Source organism: Lissotriton helveticus, chromosome 10 (assembly GCF_964261635.1).
Source record: "Lissotriton helveticus chromosome 10, aLisHel1.1, whole genome shotgun sequence".
Lineage (NCBI taxonomy): Eukaryota > Metazoa > Chordata > Amphibia > Caudata > Salamandridae > Lissotriton > Lissotriton helveticus.
Window position 1 is genome coordinate 841,829,163 of NC_136071.1, and position 19,374 is coordinate 841,848,536.

The 19,374-nt window shown below is 38.8% G+C and overlaps 1 protein-coding gene across 3 annotated transcripts in view; it reads right to left on the reverse strand.

Moving 5' to 3' along the window:
* Positions 1–7,323: 7,323 nt before the first annotated feature.
* Positions 7,324–19,374, reverse strand: part of OSBPL3 (oxysterol binding protein like 3) — an 861,863-nt gene continuing 849,812 nt past the window's right edge. For all 3 annotated transcript variants that reach the window (XM_078663459.1, XM_078663461.1, XM_078663460.1), the window contains one exon: positions 7,324–9,533. In XM_078663459.1, coding sequence (XP_078519585.1) covers positions 9,437–9,533 — 97 coding nt within the window. In that variant the 3' untranslated portion in view covers positions 7,324–9,436. The remainder of the gene's footprint in view (positions 9,534–19,374) is intronic.

The window sequence follows — 19,374 nt, forward strand, 5'->3', positions numbered from 1 at the left end:
AAACAGCATTTAGGCAGTAAGCTCCTTCCTTACACGTTTCAGCTCCTTCAAGCCTTGATCACAGGTGGGTAGTGTTTAAGCAGGGATGTCACTTGACTTTATGCATCCTATAGAACTACTCCCTGTAGTTCACTCAATACTGGCAAGCCCATAATGTACTTAATTTAAAAGCAGAAACTCTGTTTTTGTGTAAATACTACAATTCCATTTTCACAATAAAGTTCAAATTTGGGGGACATTGCAGTTAAGCTCATCTGCGAGTGCTTCCAATGTGCAAAATTGTCCAATGTTAAACAATGTAATACTGCCACTTGCTTGTAAACGTTATTCAACCTCTTGTGCATTTCAATCCATAATGGTTGAAACAGTGTTCCTCCATTCCCTTGCCACGCTATACCTTCCCTTCAAATGTTGGATATTTCCATACCTCTTAAACCTGGTGTTCTCAGCCGGCGGGTCAGGCTCCCTCTTACACATCAGCTACCAGTAACTCCATGTCAGAGCCCTAACCTCCAAAGGGTGGCCTCGGTGCTCGCGGATGGCGTTCCCCTCATCAATCCAAATAATATAAATATATATGAATATATGCTTACCTGGATGCGTGATTGAGATATTTTCTTAATATTCCCAATCTCTGAAATGGATAAACTCCTCTTACAATAGTGACCATAGTGAGGGTATACCGTGCCATATATATCCATCGTAATAGCTTGATATGCTACATAATTATTTACCTTTGTGGCAATAGTCACCCTTTGCTAAATTTTTCACTTTCAATGTTTGTTTAATAGTGAAAGACTATTCTACCCAAAAGCAGGTTTCATATTATCATGTGAACAAAATGCACCACAAACTTACCTTTAGCATGTTTCACATATCCCAACTTCACACATTGGAAAAGCAATTCGAAAAAAAATCACCACCATTTAAAAGTGCAAATATTGCAGTTTAATCTCCATTTCGCATGCGGTTTGTATTAAAAGGTAATATGGGAAAGGTGGGACAAGCTTTAGTGCAATATACAGATAAATGCGAATACAACGATAACAGTATTGTCAAACAAAGGATGAATAATGTTTTCTTACAAAGTATTGTCTTAATGTATAAGGCAGATGGGCAAATATGTTTACATGATATAACATACAGTACAGAGACCTTAAGAGGTAGAAAATATGACATAGCATTAAATGGAATAGTTAATATTTGTCTTTATTTACACAACAATGCCCACACATTTTATGTATTTCAAATACTTATGTTATGTTTTTTTACAGTTAACACGCCTGTAACAAAATGCTATTTGATTAGATTTTTGGTTCCACTCTTGATGTTCATATTTCATGAAGTGAGGAGCCATGATTGTGCATGTCATCCCTAAACAATACCCATGCCAAGAGGCAGTCAACAAACTCAAATACAACCCAATAACCAACAGAAGGACTCTGAATACAATATGTGCTTTTCTGTTCCTAAATGCATATAGTTGTGCGCAACGAGGAAGAACACTATTTGGACTTACGATATCCTTTGGTCAGCGTGTATTAAAGCTGCTGTATGTACAAACTAATGTATATTTTTTTTTACAATATAATGAAAACACAAAAAGACTTCAGTGCCATATATTCCCCATAAATGCAACAGATTAATTGATTCAAAATGATACACTCACAGTTAAAAAAATAAAAATAAAACTTCACAGATAACCTTACATGCGTATGTTGTGAATAACGGAAAATTTAAAAATTAACATCTCACCACTGTTAGTAAACAAATTTGCTGTTTATCACGATATTATGCATCATGATCATATGGAGAAAAAGCTACAACAGTTGCTATCAGGAATTGAGAAGGAGGAGAGGTTAAAACTAACCAAAGGCAACTAATGTTGTGAAAATGTTTGGGCATTGAGTGATTCAGAGAAAGATCATTGCGGCATGGACAAGGAACAAACCAGAGATGAATCTCTTAGAATAGAATATTATATAAATACCCGACACTGTGAAAAAAGTATAAAATGATAATAATTGGAAAAAATATGTTTTAGTTACTAATCACAGTGGATGGCTGTGGCTACAGCTTGAACACCAATAGTAGTATTATGTTGTTATTTTATACAGTATTTAAACATTAGCTTTTGGCGCATATAAAAACCAATGTTATTTTTACTCGGTTTACTGTGTGAAGAATAATAAAAGGCTTAGCTGGAAGGATTCAAATATTTGACCTAAAGGTTACACCAGATGTCAACAGCAAACAAAGAAGTTTCACAGTTCCAAGAAAAGGAAAAGTAGTAAAACTCCCAAATTCCACTGCCCTCTTCTCATCCTACACCTACTTAAATGTTAGTTAAAATGTGACTTCCCATACAGCGCCCGACGAAAGGATCACAAATTCTACATACCATAGGTCAACGGATTTTAGCAGCTCAGTCCACATCAATGCATGTCACCATACAAATCACCATGCATTTTAGTCTCTGGTGAGGTCATTTCAGGTGTCCCTCAAGAGCCGGTTATTTCTTCATTACTTTTTAACAATTACCTCACACCTCTAACAACTCTTTTGGAGAATGGTTTTTCATTCAAGACAATGAAACCCTACTCGTTCTACAACGAAAAAACATGGATGAGTCCAGCAGGTCAAATATTTGCTCAGTTTTTATCTTTCAATACCTTAAACCCCAATCCTTCAAAAACTGAAATTCTCCTTTTCCTCTGAGAAACCTCTTTGGGCCTGCAGCCTGTGGCCCTTATCGATTGACCAATGTCCCAGCCCTTCCACAAGGTGGACAAAATAGGATTAGTATTAGATTCAGAGTTAATGCTCAGGCTATGTATTGTCAGACATGAAATCATGTTACTTCCTACTTATTTTAAATGCATTCTTCCATTTTTCTCTTCCCTGTATCAAGGTAAGGTTATGAAATGCTTTGTCTCTGCCAGACTTCGGCAATGCTGTCATCCTAGACGTCTTAGGTTGCTCTAATGCATGCACAATGTGGCAGATTGGCTTCTTCTAAAACAAAGGAGATATGAATATCTGGCCTGCACTTTATGACTTATACTGGCTTTGCACCCAAAAGAGCATAACATTTAAGACACTCTACAGACAGTTGAACATTTTACGCTCACTCTTCAACTGCACATTAAATCAAACCATCTTAATTCAGGTGAATGCCAACAGTCTGGCTTTTCGTTCTTTAACTGGCTGAACTTCAAATGTTTCCTTTATCTAGGAGAGCCATGAGACCACCTGGGTTGTAAGGTGATTTTTGCAAATGAAAATAACATAACATTTGGACAAAAACGTTGGCGATTAAAGAGTGCTAACCCTCAATCATGAGTTTCATGCATACCACTTGGCCCCTGTTCTCTTTCCTATTCTTCCTCTGACCCAGGCTGCTCTTGAGAGGGTAGAAGCAGTCCACTTGTCCTTTCTTTCTTGGTATAGTCTTAGTAGCAAACATTTTTTATCACAAATAAGTGATGCACTGTAACTGCCAAAATTAGTTCGCAAATTTGCCTGAAACTAACTCAACATTGTCTTCTATGTATATACTAGGCCTTCAACAATAATCAAAGACTTCTGTATTTCAGTGACCAGTTGATTTCTGATACCCTGGGTAGAGCTCTGCAATCCTTTGACACTAACTTTAATTCCTACATCCCATGCTGCACACTCAGTAGGACATTCTTTTAGAGAGCACACTAGGCTTTCAACGATAATCGAAGACCTCTGTTTCACACTGCCAAGTGGACTTCCGACACCCTGGGTCGAGCTCTACAATCCTTGAACACTCTTCATTCCAAGGCACACACTGGGTGGACATTATTTTAGAGTTTCAAACCCGGACACTGCAAAGGCTCTCTCTGCTTCTTCTGTGTAATTAATGACAGAGCCACATTTAAGACCTGGGCACAAAGAATATTTTCCTCAGTAGTAGTCAGTTTGGTGACGCCATGTTAGTTGATATTTATAAATTATACCTAACATATTATCCAACCTGGATCACACATTAAAAAGCTCACATGTGGACCTTATATGATGCACTGTCCCTGCCCCTAATATAACTGATATGAGGTAGATCTATAGGCAAGAACATGGGGCATCCACATCAAAGAGAAGTAACCCACCACTTCAAAAAAACATTAGCCACACTCATTAAGTTGCACAATGGAATACAACGTTCAAATCCCTGGAAAAACTAAAGGAAGATAAACTGCAAACAAACATGAGTATCTCACAGTGTTCCTCACAGATGATGCAATAGTTCATATTAAACACAAAGGTTGAGACTTACACTCCTTAGGTGGAAGACTAATGATTTTGATAGTAGTCTGATCCGAAGGGTGATCAGGTGGCCTTTCAGATGTCTTGTATATTATGAGATCAGAATATACAAGACAAGTAATGTACTCCAATCATGTCATATTTAGATAGCTTCAAATGAGCTTTAAATTAAATATTTTATGCTGCAATCTGGTCTTCTCTGGTAGACAGTTAAGCACCAAAATGCAAGTGCATTTGATGTACAGGGAGTCCCTCTTTCTCCATTAACTATTATCTACGGTTCATGGATTTAAAAAAATATATATGTTGCTTCACTTTACCAGTTCCAATTCTTGCTCCGCTTTGTTTTCTGCCCTATTGGTATTTGAAAAATCACATAGAACATCACAGTATATGGACAGTAAGAATTTCACCATTTACAGGGTTCTCTTTGTTCTCATTGCAGTCATGTAAGAAGTGAGGCAAAGCAGGTATATTTTTTGAGCTAGGAGTGACAATTTCTTACTGAAATAAAAGGTGTATATTACGAAAGTAGAACTAGGTGGGAGTGACAAGATACAAACCTACTCTCATTGCCTTCTACCAAGTCTCTACATATTAAAAACTGTTTCTAATGCTGGCACAGAGGTAAATTCAACAGTTAAAACAAAACATTGAATTTAGTAAATGGTTTATTTTCCAGTCTTATCAACTGAACACCCGCATTTGTGAACATTTAAAAAATTTGAATCAGGAGATCCGAGTCTGTATCACATGAAGATATATGTGTCGGCAGTATCAACATTTTTCTGCACTGAAAGCTGTTGGCTGAATGAATTGTGCATTTATTGAAATAAAACTGGCAGCAGGAAAAAATAACTTAGTTGGTACGATACAAAGCTAACATCAAGTACCACACAATTTACCACTGATAAATTTGAATAATGCTGACAAATTCTAATATTGCAGTCACAAATCTGTCTAAGTGATCCACCTACTGGAGGAAACATTAGGCAAAGTCTATCATTACACACAGGTGATGCAGTTTTTATCAGTGATAATGTATAACAACAGTTTTGAAGGAAAAAATGCAAAAGAATTTGGTAACTTTCAGAAAAGTTAGGGAGAGCAGACAGTATGACTTGTCAATTCTCATCTTTTCCATATTTCAGCTACAGTCAAAGACCATCCAGAATTTGTTCTGATTTCTTTATCCAATCTCTCCAGCAATATCATATTTCAATTTCTACCAACATACACCTCCATGTTTTTAGGTGAAAATGTAGCCATTCTGTAGGTGTATAACAACTCAACATTTCTGCATTTGTAATTTGATCAGGGCTAACTCATCAATTTAAGAAATCTCCATAAGGTTTAAAGTTAACTTGACCATGTTTCTGTGTGCTTACTGCACCGACCATCTAAGTTCCTGTTCAGCAAGGTAATTTATTGTGGCCACCATATTTCTCCTTCTATCTTGGTTTTAATACATACTATGGGTGAAACATCTTAAGAAAAACGTGGGAAAATGTTTGATTAATTGCTGATCGAACAGCTAGATGTTATTTACTCTGCAGAAAGTGATCAACAATGTCAAAGGGACAGACTTCCACACAAGGAAAGCTTGAAAAAATAAAGTTCTTAGACCGCAACACATATTTACATATGACAAACTGTATCATCTGTTTATTAGATGATGAGACACTGCAACATGCTGTACGTTTGGTTGAAATTAGTATGAGTAAATGTGATCCATGACAATTAACATCCCAGTGAGCAATGTCCCTGGCCAACTACAGTTATCATAGTGGACTTCAGATATCATTGAGTATTGGGAAATGCAATAAATAGTTATGGTGAGGTTTCTGTGGTAGAGGTTTAGTTTAATTTAATACGTATATAACTGGTTGGAGTTCCACGGTTGCTGCATTGCAGACTACATCTAGCTACTCCACTAGCAGTACGTAGATGCTTGTTCATGCAAGAGAGGTGCTGCCTTGGTCTAGCCACTGCTACATCCTGCAGATTATGATGGCAAAGGCCAAGGCAAATGGGAAGGCACATGTTATTGAAAGTGGCATTGACAATCGGAGAGGTTTAAGGCAATGAAACGAGTAGTTTATAATACGCTAGATAAATGTATACATATTTATATATTATATTATTTATATATGAACATACAAACATTTTGAAATCAGACATAAAGGTCTGAAAGCAATCTGGCACTTTGGTCGTAAAGCATTTCAAATGACTTTATATATGTAGCTTTTTTTTTTTTAAACGTGCATATAATGACAGACTCCAGACTAATTTTAAATTCATGCTTGTTGTGTTCATGACAAGTCTGACATTCGCATAATGTGGCAAGACAGACAGATATATAGTGATTTAGATGAGGTTATGTAGAAGTTGTCTCACACAGCAGATGTCAATGTATGAAGTATGGTCTACATCGACTAGATTGGGAAGCAGAAAGGAATTAGGATTTTAATTTTTAGAGAAGAGCTGGTCTTTTACCCTTTTTATGTAGTAGTACTAGAGACTAACCATATATGTCCTCGTCTGTAGCAGACCAATAGCAGGTTATAGTGTACTATTGCTCAATAATGTCATATGGGGGTGTCTACTGATATATTCATTCAAAATACCAAAATAGTATTAATAAATATCAGAAAATTGAGAAATGGCATTGCAAGAGTATAATAATATTAGTTAATATCACCTAAATTAAGAATAGACATAATTTGAGGTCAGCCAGGGTGTATTTTTATATTAGATAATGGGATTTTCTTTGTACATTATTGATGTAAAGTTCACAAATTACTTGGATGGACACCATTTGCCCTGCAAAAGCATATTTTACAACTTGCTGATATATCTGAGGCCATGGTATGAACCAGTAAGTCGACATTCCAACACACTCCATGTGTATATCTTTCTTTAAATATCACAATATGTTAGAAGTGCAGTGAAGAAAAGATAAAGAATATTTGAACTGCAATGAAACATAAGTATATATTTCACACAGGAGGTTTTGTGTAATGGGGGGGGGGGCATGGTGTGAATATATGGCTGTGTTAAAGTGTCAAGTAGTTCGGGAGTCTTTAGGCCATAAGAGGGAGTCAATCTCAACATTTTAAGATGACATTTAATTTTAGAATATGATCAAAAGTATTTAAATATAACTAACAAATGTGTACAAAGTACAATATCTATTAATGTGTAAGAGCAATGTTAATAATGTAAGGTGCTGTACTTTATTTTAAAAGTGCAAGGCTATTTTCAAAAGTATCAGTTTTTAGTCACCCCGTGCCATTTGTAAGGAGCCTTTTCCATTAGGAAATGTAAGCAACATATCTATGCACTTCTCATGTTTCTTAAAAATATATTTAAAATTAATGAAAAGAGGACAAAGAAATAACTATTTCAACTCTTCTCAGCTTACGTGGATGCTACGTGCATCTCTCCTAAAGTGCTTTTTTGGAAATATCTAATAGAAAAGGATTAGCAGTGAGTGAGAGAAGCAGATGTAGCAGATTGAGGAAGTCATTTTTTCAACCTTTTTTGGTAAAATTTATAATCTGATAACATTAGACAAATAACTTATTTTGAATTATGTTTTTGTCAAGTTAAAGGTTAGTTATTTAAAAGTAGATTTAACTTTTTCACATCATTGAAAGATTGGCATACACAGCATGGTTGCATGCAGGAATAGATGGATTCTCAAAGGATTCATATCTGGCTTTCACTGTTTTAACTTTGTACTGCAAATTTAGCAGCAGAGATGGACGATTTTGCAGAGGAACAAATACAGAGAACAAGGTATATATAGTCAGTCACTGAAAAGAGTTATATAGAGAGATGCTCACAGTATACTAGCCCATATATTGGCAAATTCACCAGTTAAGGTGCCTGTGCAATATTAATAGTTAATCTTTCTCACATTGTGAGCTTATGTATGGTTATCAGTGAATTGCAATGAATGGGTGCAGATTACCTAGTTGGAAATTAAGATTGCTACAGTTTATTGGCTTACCTGTGGAACTTTAATTTATTGTAATCTTAACATTCTTCTCACCATACAGGTTTATTTAAAGGTATCTTTGTGACCCAAATCCAGATTCCAGCCCCTATACATTGACATTCCCTTAAAAGATCTTCAGCAAAATAACAACAAAAAAAGAATGGCTCAAATACATTTTGGTGAAAAAATTGTGTAGGCATATAGAGAGGGTTCAAGGATAGACATAATTACAAACTGATTTGGAAAGAAAATCTAGGTTGGGTCTAAGGCTGGAGCCCTATTGCCAGTTGGTATGTTAAATTGCAATAGCATCCAGACAGAGATATTGTTGAGATCTGCTACTGAAAGCATATGAAATTCAGTGAAGTATTGTTAAATCATTTTAAGCTGTGTGGGAAATATAGTGCTCCTATAGTTTGAATGGAAAACAACTGTTGTGGAACCATCTCCATCTTTTCCCCAGTTTGACCAACCTCTACTAAATTAACAAAATTCAGAGTCACCCGAATTCTCTTTTGAGAGGCAGCAAATATGCAGAGAGAGACCAATGTTCCAAGTCATCAAAGGTCAGTAAAAGTATATCTACATGTGTACTTTTAACTTGAAATACAGATAATGCACTATGAGGTTAAAATATGGAATGCAAGGGAATACTGTCACACCTTAGAAGTAAGAATATGATGGCATTCCTGTGAATTAGATGTTTTGAAGCTTCAGTAAAAAGTTAAATTCTAGATGTATATATTTACAAACAAACATACATGGAGAAAAACATAAGTTGTGATTTGATTAAAGAGTTTCATATGTACACTTTTTTTAGGAGAAACACCGCAAAATGATATATTCAACTTTGTCACAAGAAGTTTCACTATTCCAAGGCATCCCAACATCATAAAAGAATTCAGTTTTGCCACATTCTTTATGTATTGTCTTTTTCTGAAGGACCTGTTGGGTCAGTGTTCAGTGAAAGTTCTCATTTTCTTCTGCATTTAGCACTGTTGAAATGACCATGGTGGAACTGTCAAAGATAATATGCCAAAAATTCTTAATATGGTAGTCTTCTTGTGTGCTTAATCAGTAACATGTTTGCCTAGTATCTTTTATGGCACACATATAAGAAGTACCCTGCAGCAATGCTGTCCTTCACCAAAGCATGAAACAGTCCAACTTGGCGAAACCTGGTTCTTTTCTCAGGTCCCAGTACGTTTCAGTGCTCACCCAGGATTCATCAGTAGATTTTCTGCAGATGATTGAGAAATGTCATTAGTGTACATAGTAATCTATACTTTACGCAAGAATACATAACTGGAATCCATGCCTGGAACTTGGAAAGGGACATCCATGTCAAATAATCTTCTGTGAAACCAATCTTTAGCTTTCAAATGAACAATATATCCTAGGTATCAGGGTAGCTCTTGCCACAAAACAAATTTACTGGAGTCCTTCTATGTTTCTAAGAAAGTGTTGTTCCCTTGTTACTGTCTTCTAACAGAGTTTTATACATACCTATATTAGCTTTCAACACAGAAAATGTGTATTCTCTTATTTTGGAATGACCCTTTAATTCACAATTCGTAGATCCCTCAGACATGACCACCCCTTCCTTCTCGTTTACCCCCTTCAGTCAACCTCTCTTAGCTATGAGTGCTAAAGTGTTTCCCCCTTATCCCTGACAGTGTTTCAACCTTCGAAAGGTTAGCAGTTTATATTTCCTTTATATTGCAATAGTTAGCCGCTCTGTGGCATATATTGGATCGATTACACTAACGTGCATATTTCCATTCTGTTCAGCTGACAAACCACTACAAAAATTGTCATTATGCCCAATTCACATGAGACCAATAATTACTATGGGGTATAAGTATTGAGCTGTACAGTGTATTTAATAACGCTATATACATTTTTACACCTTTGTACAGTACTCTGATGCACTGAAGAGTTCATGATTAAAATAAATGCAAAACTTAGTATGCTGGTAACATGAAATTTCCATCTAATACACAACACAGCAGTAAGCTTAAACTACGAAATGGAAAGTCTACTACCTATGTAGTTGTTTGTTTTCTCAATAACCTTTCTTTTCAAACAAGCTGCATAAACAAAGCATTTTGAAAGGATATCAACCCTAGAAAAAGTTTTAATAATTGAAGTTATGTCAGTTGGACATTATAGCTCAATTAACAAGGTACCACTATCAGGGTCCAGAAAGATCTATCCCTTGCTTTTCACTAACTTCTCTGACCAATGCTTCATCTCCATCAAATGTTCAAATCTAACCTAAAAACTAAACACTTAAAGCAGAAATAGACTTCTTTTTTTTTTTTTTTTTTTTTACTAAGGATCAGGGTACAGAGCACCACACACAAAAATCTAGGAATCAGTATCATTTGTATTGCAACTTCATTCATAGATTATCAATAGTAAAGGCAAGGAATGGAAGAGAAAAAAAAATATCAGGAGAATACTCTTATTGTATGTTTAAATAGTTAATCAGCAGGAGCAATTACATTTAAAGTGCCTAGCAGTTAAATGTTCCATGTCAAAAACTAAATTTAAATCTCTCCATCATTCCGAACAAGTTGGGGCTAAGCAATTTTTCCAGTTTTTAGCAACAAGCAGACGTTCAGTAGACATAGAAAAAGAAAACTATATCATCATTATGTAAACTGAGGAGAATAATATATGAGTCCGAAGTAATGTGCAAGCTGTTGGCTTAATTTCTGGAATAAGCTTTGTTGATGTAGTGGGAAAGTCCGTGTTGCTTCTTGCAGGAGACAGTGTGTAATATGTATGTATTTAAAAACCATTTACTTGTAGGCCAACTGGGTCTTGTATCTGGTGAAAAGGTTTAAGTGTTTGACCCTGAAATAAATCTTTTAATTGAGTAATTCCGAATTTGTGTAACTTCTGAAAAGATTTATTCTAGAAAACAGACGGCTAATCTGGATTACAACATATTGCAGTAAAGTGACAAACTCAGGAATGTGCAGTAAAATCTTACATGCCAAATCTTACCCATGTGTCCTTGCGTCTTTAATTTTCTCAAAATAATTTGGATCACCAAATTTTGCATTTGGTGTCTTTGCTGTTGGCACCGCCTTAACCATTAGGTCAGCAACCTGACTGATGATCGCTTAAGTAAAAGAATCTTAGCATTGTCTACCCAATTTAGGGACGTATTCTGCCACATGAAACATAAGATCAGGGCATCCAGTTTTTTTTTAACTAGATGGCTGGTACACAGAGTATTAGAGTATGCAACAAAAAACAAACAATTTGGCCAGCTAAATAATGAAATACGTAAGTGTTTCCATTTTTGTAACTGTGCCTTGGTTTGGTAAAAAAGGGTGTAGTTTTATTCAAAACACTGCTCTAGATTTGCAGTGCGAGTAATACCAAGATAAAGGGTCAAGAGTGTTTCCCTCAGATCATTAGCTAGTGCGCCTCCTCCCATAATAATCTGTGTGTTAGTGGTGTTGAGTTTACATCCTGAGGTAGAGCTGACATCAGCAGCAGTTTGCTTCATAATATTGATAAAAGGATTTAGTAGGGAAGGAAAAACGGCAGTCTTCAGCAGACACTGCAACTGAGATTTGAGGAGTAAGATTTTTGATTGGTGAAAAAAGTCTGAAGTCTTCTAAACTGCACATAATGTTTATATAGAAAGGACAGTTCTGTCTGATGACGCGCTGAAGAATAGCATAATATATATTACCATTAATACAATTGGAGAAAGATATAAGGTCTGAATCCATCTCATCTAAGCAGGATGTAAGCTTCATTGTTTAAAGCATCTCGCATAGAACTTCCAAGACACCTGGTCAAGGTTTTTTCTGCTTCTAGCAATAGTGGTTTTCCTGCAAGATTCATATTGAAGGTGGTATTTTTTATATGTATTATGTATAAAACGGCATTGCATAGCAGATGTTATAAAGGGAGTGACTGTCTTCAAGTCCTGACTAGGATTTCTGTAACTATTTCTGTAACTATTTTGGAGCTGGAATTCAGGAAAGATATTGGTCTGTAGGACCAGGTCAGATCCTTAAAAAAAAAAAAAACGTTATTAAAAACAGCTAGAGCAAGCATCAGGAATTTGTATATTCAATCTAATTTCTTTAAGATTTTATAAATAGAGAGGAGCTAATACTTCAATGAATAGTCGTGTAGGTCTCTAATGGTACATTGTCTGGAACAGATGTAATACCAGAATGTGGATTGCATTATGAAGGCTATGACCTTGTCTAAAGTAAAGTCTGGGCAATTCATCACTTTTGTAAACAATGTGAAGGTTCATAAAATTAGGAGTCTTTTGAACAGTAACTTCTTTACCATTTTGACATTGAGTTTAATAATATTTGTTCAGAGACAAGCAGGAATTCTGAGTGATCTCTCCTGATTTATCTATTATTGCTGTATAAAGCTTTTAGGTTGACTGCTCATAAATAAGTGCAGACTTCCCATTTTTTCTCCAGTTTCAAAAACTTTATATTTGGGATAGGGCCATTTTGTTAAGTTTAGCACAGTGAACAGCTTTGATATGTTCCCCTAAAGTGCTAATATCAATAGATGTAGATTTGGATTCTGGAGTTTTATTAGGTACTTGTTGCATATGTATGGAAATTAAATTCTGTAATTCATCTCCTAATCTATCTTCTCCCAACCGATCAGCCTTGAAAATCCGGGTAAAAAATGATTCAGTCATGCTTGGTATGTAAGCCTTATCATGTCATTGCATCCCAACAACTTTAAGGTGTAGCAGTACCTAGGTTAATTCCACTTTATTCCTAAAATAATTAATAAACCACTAAGGCCCAGATGTACGACCATTTTTAGAGGTCGCAAACGGGAAATCAGCCAATTTGCAACCTTAAGAAAGGGTTGTAGCATGTGCCAAATCTATTTTGCGAGTCAGTAAAATAGTTTTTGTGAGTCGCTATTAGAAAGGGGCGTACCAAAAGCATCCCTTCCTAATAGCGAGTCGCAGGGGATGTAAGATTGTTTTGCGTATGCAAACACAGTTGCAAAACTATCACATTTACCAAAAAATTCAAATTGCTGGTAAGCCAGTCGCGAACGGCAAGGGGTCACTAGAGGACCCCTTCCCCATTGTGATTGACAGAGAATTCTTTTTTCTTCAGAGCAGGCAGTGGTCGCAGGGACCAGTGACTGCTCTTAAAAAATGAAACTGAAAAGTTTCTTGTTTATTTAAATGCATCCCGTTTTCATTTAAGGAAAACTGGTTGCATAAAAAAACTGCTTTATTGAAAAAGCGGTCACAGACATGGTGGTCTGCCGACCCCAGAGGGCCACCATCCCTATGAGTGCCGGCCATTCCCAATGGATCTCAAAATGCGACCTGACTCAAGAATATTAATGAGGCAGGTCCTATGCGACCCATTTGGGAATCACAAACAGTGTCTCAAACTCTGATGTAGATCAGTGTTTGTGGCTCGCAATTTACAAATCGAAAAAATGCAAATTGCGAGTTGCAAACATTGAGGGTCGTACATCCAGCACTTAGAACCTGATTTAGATCTTGGCGGACAGGGAACTCCGTCACAACGGTGACTGATATCCAGTCCACTGAAATATAAATCCTATATGATATATTGGAATTTATATTTCGGCTGACAGGATATCCATCACCATTGTGACGAAGTAACCCATATACCAAAATCTAAACGAGGCCCTAAGTGCCTAAAAGATAATATGGAACATTCCAGTTATTTATTTGGCAAATTTAATTTGTTGTCATTCCCGTTTGGGTGAATTGTTGGGTGATCAGAATACATAGCTGTGCTCTCATCATAAATAGCCATGCTAACAAAAAAACAGGTTGATTCACAAATATTTTCTTTGACTTTTGATTAGAATGTAGATTTGCTTTTTAATGGATGATTAAGTCACCAGGTGTCGATGAACCTTAGAATGTTCTTAAGCATTTTAAAACTAGATCAAGAGTTTTTCATACAGCCCATGTGAGCACATGTATCTAGGAGAGTATGGAAGATGCAGTTAAAATCTCTGCTAATGAGCCCAAGAAATGCAATAATACCAGAGAGTGGTTTATGAAGAATTTAGTAATATCAAAGTTGGGGGCCTCTAACGAGAGAAGACTAATGCAGTTTATTTTATTTATTCATTTATTTATAAAGTTTTATATAGCGCAAACTTGATCCCGAAGGATATCAGAGCACTCGTTTCCCCATGGATGCTATTGATACCATCACTCAACAACCGTCCTTATCAGCTCAATGAGGTCAATTTATAGATAATATTTAAAATAATGATAGAGACCGCATTTACGTCAGTGGAAGTTGAGGAGCTAATCGCGTCCTGGGTAGAGCGGATCATTTTCTATATTTACCTTTGAGACTCTTCCCAGGAGAGGAGTCTCTTGAAGGCATAGGGTAATGGAAAATATAGCATATCAGTTTTTATGAGCAAAAGCCTTTTAATGGCCTTCCAAATGCCATTGACACTCCAACGTAGCAAAGCAAGGATCTCAGTGAAGTATTTGTTACCGGTTTTCTGATATCTGTTGCTAATTTTGTTTGATAGCCCTCCAGTGTGTCACACTCCCATTCCACCTCCCCTCATCCAAGCCCCGTGTCACAGCCATTTGGCTGCTGTGTCCCTAATGTTCGACATCCCCTTCCTAGCCCCACACCCTGCCACCCCTAATCCTCCATTACTTATTTGGCTAGAGAGTAGGGCCCCCCTGCCCCTTTTGAATGTATTGGTATACATCCTGATAATACAGTGGACCTACAGCTGCATGTCCTGCAGTCAAGAATAAGTCAGCATTCGTTAAACCATTTTCAAAATAGCAATAATAAATGTTACCAAGACTTGTATATATGTAAGCATTATTAATTGTGTCCAGATAGAAAAGCTCATGTTGAAATACATCCATAAAAATCTGGAAGGATCCTTGCCAAATAATTTTGAGCAATGGCTGGCCGCTAGAGAACAGAATTATGAAATTAAAGCATTTCCAAGAATAGAATGGGAAAAAAAACCTCCAGAGGCTTTAATTTGATATTGAATTCTTTAAAAAAAAAAGGAGGATGCTGGTGTGTGGGCTGTTACCAGTCCGAGGTGTGCAAATTGCTACTTTGTGTGCTCCGGCTATAGAAAGGGGTTTTTCCAAGAAAGAATTGACCTGGTCCTCATTGAGAACCTAATGGCTGAAGAGGTCTGTGATGCCATGAATAATATTGGAATTTACATTCCTCTACGTCCCATTTAGGAATACCTACAATTCTTGAATTCAAATGTTGACCTATTTTCTAAGTCTTTGCATTTTTGTTCAAGAATTTTCATTTGATGCGAAGTGCTGATCTTTTAACAGTTTTCCAACTTGGTTATTCTGCTTTTAATCTTGGTGCAGGTTTCAATGAAGGACATACATTTCTCATGAATCGTGTTATCTTTTGTGGTAACATATCAAATCTAGGGGTATGGCCGGGGAGCCAAGATGGTGGATGCACAGCGATAGACTCCCAGCCACTGGCCCAGATCTCTATACATCCTCATTGCTAATAAGGTACATCTGCCTAGCATGGGCTTTTGGAGTGCAGGGTCCGCTCTGCCTGCCTAAGTGTTTGCAGCCTAAAGCATCCGAGGCACCGACATCAGGCGCTCAGCCACGGACAACTGATCCACTTGCAGAGGTCCCACCCACTCCCTTCAGCCTGAAAAGACTCTCCCTCATGGGTGAGCCCTGCCACACAGGAAGTGCTGGTTAATCAGGTCCCTGGTATATCAGACATTGAGACCTGACAACCAAATTGCTGGATGAGGGCACTGAGGCGGGCTGAGGTGGCTTCTCTACTACTGCAGCCCTTCAGGAAATACAGCGAGCTGCAGAGGATTTCCTAAGGGCGGACTGTAGGAACCAATTTCTGACCCGTGGGCTCTGCTCCCAGTTGGGGGCAGGTTGGTTCCAGACACTAATCAGGGCCTGGAAGTGTGGTACCTCCTAGCATACTCCGGCAACCCAACTTCATATACTGGGAAGCCCCCTACTGAGGACGTGAAATGCATCTCATTTGGTGCCCTCCTGCACTTGTTGTCCCATTGAAAGTAACCCTGGCTGCTAGTGCTATCCATATGTGAGATGGGTGTGATGTAAGTTTAGGCCTCGGAAACTTTCCTGGTACACCATCCGAGGCAGGAACAATTGCGGTGATGTGACGCCTTTCTCCCCTATCTCCCCTCTGAGGTTCTAATTTGTGGAATCTTGACCACTTCAATACCATGGGCTAGAACAGGTTCTCTTCTTTCTAGACCTAAGCCAAAATCGATAAATTAACGGCCCCAGCACCAGGGTCCTTGAGGTTTGCGGAGGGTGGTCTCCGGCCTCCTCAGCCACTGGCAATGTGGATGCAATCCTCCAAGCCATTCAGGCTACCTGTGAGGTACTAGAAATCAAAATTGGCAAGAAGGTGGCCTTTTTGTGTCAGAATCTATGTGCAATGGTGGACAGAGTTTCCGAGGAGGGTGGTGGGTTTTCGAGGTGGAAGATGCAGTGTGAGAACTCAAATCGTTGGTTTACTGCCTCTCCAGTACTTCTAAAATCCTGGAGGAATGCCCAGAAGATGCAGAAAACAGGGCAAGATGATACATTCTCCGATCCGTTGGATTTCCAGAGGGAATGGAGGGTCCAATGTCGGAAAAATGTTAGGAAACCTGGATTGATACCTGGATGCCCAAGTCCCAGCTCTTCCCTTGCTTCATCATAGAATGAGCAATAGATTCCTGGTGCAAAACAAAACTTTTCGGGGGCCCCTTCACACCTCATGATCATAAAACTAATGAACTACAGAGATAGACGCGATTATCAGAGAATCACAAATTGGGTGATCTCCACTTCCAAGAAAGCCTGCCCATGATCTTCCTGAACTTTTCGCGCCTGGTGCAACAGCAGCAGAGGACTTACAAATAGGTTAAACAATATCTTAGCGCCAACAAAGTCCAATACATGTTCCTGTTTGTGGCAAAACTCAAAGTGCTCTATGATTCTAAGTCCCTCAGTTTTTAAACTCCTGAGGCTGCGTAGACCTGGGCAAACCAACAGAGGTCTCTCGAGTGCAATCAACCCCCCCCAATGGGGGGGAATATATGCAGCTGCATGACAACAAACCGGGATGCTATCCAAGAGGACGTAAACGAACAAAGTGGCGGAAATGTTAGGGCTCATCAACCCAAACACGATCATACATGGAGGACGATCGCCAGCTGCTTTACTCTTACAAAAGTCCCACTTTTTGGGTACCAAGGGTCAGTTCCTTGCCCATTACAGCTACAACAGGGTGTACCATGCCAGATACACTAGAGCTGTAGAGGGGTGGCATTTTTCCTTCACAAGACGTTTCCCCATGTGGTCACATCACTGTATGAGATAATTTCCTTGGAAGACACGTGGTGGTGGACGGCTCCCTTAAGGCCCTCTAATACACAGCACTTATGCCCCCCTCTACTCTCCACATCCACCTTTGAGTCTCTAAAATTAAAATATTGTGTTTGCCTTTGTGGGTTACCATCATTGTTGGAGACTTTAATGACATTATGATGCCTGACTTGTACTCAGCCAGGCCCACGGTCGGGGGAGGAGGCAGGAGTCCTGAGTGGGCTGTCTCAATGAGCAGACTCCCTGGGCTTATGAGATGCATGTCGAAAATGGCACCCAAACACTCTCCCCTATATCAACATGTCAGCTGCCCACGAAACAATCTTTTTTTTTTTTTGTTATAAAACTCTTTATTCATGACTGGATCAGATATTACATTTGAAGACACTTTTCTCTTAACATATTGTCAGTCGTTTCCGTTTTCTGAAACATAACTGTGGCGCAGTACTCCGTACATCAAAGCGCACATCTCGTTTCGTAAAATTCTAGATAGCAAATCAGAGTAACAAATATCACTTATTATACCTTAGTAGGATACTGTATCGCCCAACCGGTCCCCGTTCCCTCCCACCTCCCCCCACCCTTTACCTGTCTTCTGGTCATACCCATGTATAGCTTCTTAACACTCGTCTGATAGTGATGTAACGGTGTATGCAGACATTACAGGTCATAGGTGTGGTCACCAGTGTGTCTAGGCAGTCGGCCTCACATATCTCCTTCCTCCATCTCCAATGAGCACTCAGATACCCTCTTCCCCAGGCAAACTCAGGTCCTCATCCTCCAGCTCCAGCAGCATGCGATCCCAATCTTGTGCTACAGGGTATTTCCGGTGACCCTTCTCCTCCTCCCTACGCATGTCCGTAGCCTCAGCCTTCCCCCATTTCAGCATGTCGGATCTCCACACCTCTATGTCTGGGGGCCTAAGGGACTTCCAACTCATAGTGAGGGTCCGGAGTGCCAACAAGAGGGCTAGGTCTATAAATTTCAGCTGTGCCCTGCAGGCCTTAGGTCTCTTCCTATTCCCTATCAGGCAGGGTAAAGCACCCACCGGAACCTGCATACCCGTTATGGCGTGAAGTGCGTGCCGGAGTATCTCCCAAAATGTGCGCAGTCTCGGGCACGCCCACAGCATGTGAACAATATCAGCGTCATCAGCCCGACACCTAGGGCAGCAGTGGGAGACGGTGGGAAATATCCTATGTAATCTTTGTGGAGTAAGGTAGGCCCTGTGGAGCACCATGGCCTGTATAAATTTGAATTTAGCATTCCTGGACACTCTTCTGGGATGTCCGAGGATGATCTTCCAGTCCCCATCTGTAATTCCCTCTCCTGTGTCCGTGCTCCAGGCCTCTCTAAGTGAGGTGAGGGATCCTGCTGCGTGTTCTCTAATGCCCACATATAGCCATTTTACTAAATGACCGCCCGACCCCATGTAGTGGAGAAGATGGACCAATTCGTGTTGTGTTGGTTTAGTACGTTGTGTAGCCCAAGTTCGCCGCACATAATGGGAGACCGTGGCGTGTAGGAGATATAGCCGTTGCGGGGCTCCTGTGGATTGTGTAAAGGTGGCATGGTCTAGCAAGTTGTCGTCCCCAAATAAGTCTCCAACCCTGTCTACTCCAGCATCTATCCAGGGTTGGAATCTGTGTCTCGTCAGGGGTCCCTG